The sequence below is a fragment of the Podarcis vaucheri genome (assembly GCF_965113315.1).
Source record: "Podarcis vaucheri genome assembly, chromosome: 7".
Lineage (NCBI taxonomy): Eukaryota > Metazoa > Chordata > Lepidosauria > Squamata > Lacertidae > Podarcis > Podarcis vaucheri.
In genome coordinates this window covers 46,004,466-46,009,792 of record NC_138765.1, presented here as the reverse complement: position 1 = coordinate 46,009,792, position 5,327 = coordinate 46,004,466, and the positions used below count along the sequence as shown (strand labels likewise).

At 48.1% G+C, this 5,327-nt stretch overlaps 1 protein-coding gene across 1 annotated transcript in view; it reads left to right on the top strand.

The window, feature by feature from the left end:
• The first annotated feature begins 2,215 nt into the window (after window positions 1-2,215).
• The window catches only part of VAT1L (vesicle amine transport 1 like), a 48,674-nt gene continuing 45,562 nt past the window's right edge, over window positions 2,216-5,327 (top strand). Inside the window, exon 1 of the mRNA XM_082233394.1 lies at window positions 2,216-2,702. Coding sequence (XP_082089520.1) covers window positions 2,479-2,702 — 224 coding nt within the window. The 5' untranslated portion in view covers window positions 2,216-2,478. The remainder of the gene's footprint in view (window positions 2,703-5,327) is intronic.

The window sequence follows — 5,327 nt, the reverse complement described above, 5'->3', positions numbered from 1 at the left end:
CAGGCACCCAATCGGCTAGCTACGCCGCTGCCTAGATTAATCAACTTCCCCACTTTTAACTCTTTTGGTTCAGTTCCTACATTCTAGAGCAGAAGATGGCTGCATTTCTTTCTGGACAATATTGCCGGGGGGGGGGGTCATATGCCAGCGTATTTAAGGCCAGAGACAAAAGTGAGCAAAACAATGAAAGTGAATTTGACCTTTATTTAATTATCTATTTCATTTATATCCCACCTTTCCTTCAAGAAGCTCAAGGGGGCATACATAATTCTCCTCCCTGTTTCAGCAACCCTGTGGGGTAGCTTAGGCTGAGAGGGAGTGACTGGCCCAAGGTCACCCAGCGAGCTTTGTGGCTGAGTGGGGATTCGAACGCTGGTCTCCCAAGTCTTAGTCCTACATTCTAACCACTGCACCTACCATCTGTACAGTAGGCTATACACACCAGTATCTGCCTCTATAGTTTCTACCCAGTGTGGCACTGTGTGGGATCACCACCCAAAGCACCCCCTGGCACTTACCATCTAACAACTTTCACAAACAGGCCAATGACCAGGGCTGCTGTTCCAGGTCTAATACTTCAGGCAGCCTCATATGATTGCTGACAGCCCATCATATTGTTGTAGGTCCCTATTATTATTCACATGTTGTAGGCGGGGAGTTTCAGAGGGAGTGGCTTGGCTAAGAGAACCTAGTAAAGGGGTGGAGAACCTTTTTTCCGGCTTGAAGGCCATGAACTTTGTTGGGAAACCTTCCATGAGCCACATGATCGAGGTGGGTGGGACAATGGATGTGACTCTTGCCGCCGCTCAGAAGGCTAACTGTCTAGCTAGACAAAGGTCAGAAGTTTCTACACATTTTTCTTTCTGTCCAAGCAAGCATTATTACAGTTCAGGGACACATTCCAGCCTGGTCACAAATAAAGAAAGAAAGAAAGAAAAACTGGAAGAGGGTGTGGAGCAGAGCCAATAAGAGGTTTGGTGTGGGAAGAGTCCTGAGGAGCAGTTGGAGAGCTGCGGAGGGCTGCATTTGACCTCCTAGAGCTGAGACTCTTCATCTCTGACCTAGAATCATAGACTTCTTGTGTGGGAAGGGACCCTGAAGGTCATCTAGTTCAACCCTCTGAAATACAGACATCACAGCTAATGAGTCCCTGACAGATGGCCTATCCAACCTCTGTTTAAACCCACCCCCACTTTCTTCATATTTACAGACGACTTTTAGCAGAAGTAGCTTGTCATTCAGAGCAAAGAGAAACTACATCTGTTAAAATCCCGTCTTCTGCATAGCTGTAAAAGTTACGGAAGCCTTAGCAAATTTGGCATAGCAGGAAGCTGAGTCGGGCCATGGGCCTCAAGACCAGGCTTCCTCAACCTCGGCCCTCCAAATGTTTGAGACTACAATTCCCATCATCCCTGACCACTGGTCGTAGCTAGGGATCATGGGAGTTGTAGGCCAAAAAGATATGGAGGGCCGAGGTTGAGGAAGCCTGCTCAAGACTGGCCACCGACTGGTAGCTGTTCTTCAGGGTTTCAGACAAGAATGTGCCCCAACACTACCTGGAGAGACTAAGGATTGAATAGGCTCTTGGGGACTTTATGCATTTAAAGCCTGTCCACTCCCACTAAGCTAAGGAGTCTCTCCTTCTCATTGGCATGTCTTGAAAACACTTCAGCTACTTTCCCCAAAGCTCAAAACATCAAAGCACACAAAGTATAGAAATATGTAATAATAATAATAAGATTAATAAAAACAAGGGCAGCATTTAAAGGGGGGGGAGAAAACCTCTGCCAAAACGCACCTGAAGTTGTTAACAACAATAGCAATAACAGCATCCACCAAAATCCAACTATAGTAATAATGGGTTGTCGCCAAGTAAGTCCTAATCAGAGGAGACCCTCTGAAATCAAGGAACCCAAGTTGACTGTGTGCATTAACTTTAACAGGTATCATTGAGTACCACCGAGTAATAAGCAAATGGTGATGATTTAATGCAAGCCATAAGCAATAGGCCCTTTACAGCTTGGCAACAAAAAGAGAGCAACTCCCTGCCCCGATAAGCTTACACACCTGACCATTCGTCACCTCCACGCTCGTTCGCGGGGAATAAATTTCCAAGGACGGCGGGAAGGTTAATTAATTTATTTATTTGCAGCGTCCATTTATTTATTCGGCGGCGGCGCCTCTACTCGCTTGGCGATGGTCAGGCTGGCGGTAGGACCGAGCACTCTCCTCCAGCCGGCTGCAGCCATTGCATACATCTTTCAGCATCCCGCCGCGCGCACAGGCGCGCGCGCTCACGCACACACACTCACGCAGAGCCCACGCTCGCATTCAACAGGAGAGGGAAAGGCTGCCGGAGTGAGAAGGGAAGGTCGCCCTCTCTGCCTTTTTGCTCTTCTGCATCTCTCCCTCCGTCCGTCCGTCCATCCGTCCGCCCTTCCTCCTTCCCCCTTCCCCTCCTCGTCTCCGAGCAGCGCCATGGCCAAGGAAGGAGCCGAGAAAGCCGAGGAGACGGAGCAGATGATCGAGAAGGAGGCAGCCGAAGGCGGCGGCGGCAGCAGCAGCAGCCCGAGAGGCGCGGACGCGAAGGAGATGCGCGCCGTGGTGCTCTCTGCCTTCGGGGGACTGAACAAGCTGCGGGTGTCCAAAAAAGTGATGCCGGAGCCTCAGGAAGGAGAACTCAAGATCAGAGTCAAAGCCTGGTCCAGTATTATTCTTATTCTTACTCTTATATCAGCATCGTCATCATCCTTCCCACCCACCCACCCATCCCTCCAGAAGCATATTCCTAGGAAGACAGGAAACTGCCTTATACAGAGTTAGACCCCTAAGCTCAGCAGCAACGTCTACACTGACTGGCAGGGGCTGTCCAGGTTCCAGGCAGAGAGTTTTCCCTAGTCTTACATGGAGGTGCCAGGCACTGAACCTGGGACCTTCTGCATGAGAAGAAGAGCTCTGCCTCTGACCCCCATCCAGCCCTCCCCCCCACACACACTCCTTGCCATCCATATTCTGAAGCCCTTCTCTGTATTTAGTGATAGCATCCGTGTTTCACTGGGCGAGCATTTTGTAAAGTGCCTTGGTAGCCTATCAGCCTGAGGGTGGACAGGAGAGAGATCTTGCTTGCCCTTGGGAATGAATGGATGGGATATGGGAATGTTCTTTGTGTGCTCACCCCTCCAAGACACTTTTGCAAAGTTACAGGCCAGTCCTAGGCACATTTTCCCAGCAGTACAGTGGGGGCTTGGTGTCAAGTATAAGGGTGCCACCCTGTGCATGTTTACCCACAAGCAGGTCCTGCTTAAGTGCAGTGTGTCTTACTCCCAAGTAAGAATGCATCAGATTGCCAGTATACATACAGGGTGAACCTTTGAGGCATTTACTCAGATCTAAAACTGCTCAGTGGGGCTTTCTTCCAGGGGAATGTGCATAGGATAACCACCTTAATTTACCGTTATTATGGTGCTGGTGATCACCTTAATTTTCCATGATGGTGGTCCTCATTCTGTACAGCTGAATGGGAGCCCTTCTGCTCCTATTGCTTCAGCCTTTTGAAATGGATACGAGGACGAGGTAAGAGCTGGGAAACAGCATTTTGGCCTTCTGTGATTCTTTTCTGTCAGTCTTCCCTCTTCTCCCATGTTTGTGACTCTGCAGTTTAGTAGTAGACTGGCTGGTTTCCAAGACACTACTCGCCTCAGCATCCTATTAGGTTTCTTGTATGGTGTGAAGTTCTTTTTCTGTCTGTCAGCCATGCATTGATTGCATTTGGTTACTGTGACCCAGCATTGCCTTCGTTCTGAATGAATCCCCTTTTCCCCCAGCTGAGTCTTTTCTCATCTCTACATTTCTCTGCTGCCTGCTAATCCAAACACATTTTCTCATGGGGAAGCAACTCAGTGTTTGCTGTTATTGCTAGTTTCCTGCACTGTGTGTGTCTAGCAACTGTGCTGAGGTGGTCCAACGCTTGGGCAAGCTGATGGTAAAAGATTGGTATTCCAACTTCTAGGCCAGTGCTCTTCACCCCAGGGACCAGAAATGTCATTGCTCTACAACTCCCATCATGCTGAGCCATCTTAGACAATGGTCAGGGATGATGGGAGTTGTATTCTAGAAACATCTGGGGACCCATATGTTCTAGCGGTTACTGGCTGTTGGCTATTGGCATCTTTCTGAAGCTAAGCAGGTTTAGACCTGGTTATTGCCTGAATGGCAGACATGGGAACCACATGTGATGCTATACTGAGTCCCTTGATGGAAGAAAGGTGTGGTACAAATGTAATAAAACAAATGTACAATGAAATAAATATTAGAATGAATTTGATGTAAGATTCAAGCTAGCCTGGGGGTGGGGGCAGGAGGTCAATGCCCCTCCCATTCTTGGACAAAGTTAGGTACTTGAAGGTGTTGTAAATAAGTTGAGGCTGCAATCTCAGGTGTGCTCACTTGATGAAATCAACTCAATCAAAATCAACAGGACACCCATAAATTTATGGTGTGGATGTGACCTGAAAATGATGCAGCCTAGACACATATTGGCCACCTCACTAAGAGCTTGGCCTCCATTTTGTTGTTTAGCCCCTCATTTCCCCCTCATAGAAGGGGTCTAGACTTCCATGGTGGCCTTTATGCTATTGAGTTGTTTTCCTGCTCCCACTTGTCCCTAAGTTGCCCCCCAACCAAGTTGCCTTTCCCTGGAAAGAGATGGGAGGCTGGGGTTTCCTTACACATCATACAATTAGGCATGGGGATTTGCCTGATGATCCTCACTGTGCCTATGAATTTAGGCATTCAAGGGCAAGCAATATACAGTGTAGGTAAAGTGCAGGTGTGCTTAGATGTATATCTGATTTGGTCTGCAATTCATTAAACTGCAAAAAGACATTCACCATAACAGTTTTATATGACCTTGTGGTGGAGGAAGCAGGGACTGAACAGCATGCACTTTGCATGAAAATGCACATTTTCTGAAGCCAGTCCTTACATGCACACTGCCCTTTTCTCAAGGCTAAGTCATTAGCAGCTGTCAGAGGTGAGCTAGGAATTGGAGCCAGCAAGTCAGAATAGAGGAACACAGAGAAACACACTATGCACAGCAAGTCCGCGGCACTTAATACCCCTTTGTGTCCTGGAGGGACATAGGAAATGGCTTTATACCAAGTTGGTCCATCTAGCTCAGAATTGCCTGCAGTGACTGGCACTGGCTCCTTAAGGTTCCAAACAAGAGGCCATTCCAAGCCCTACCTGGAGATGCCAGGGATTTAACCCCTGACCTTCTGCATGCAAGACAGTTCTTTCTTTCCCACCCATAGATTGTATTAAAGTTT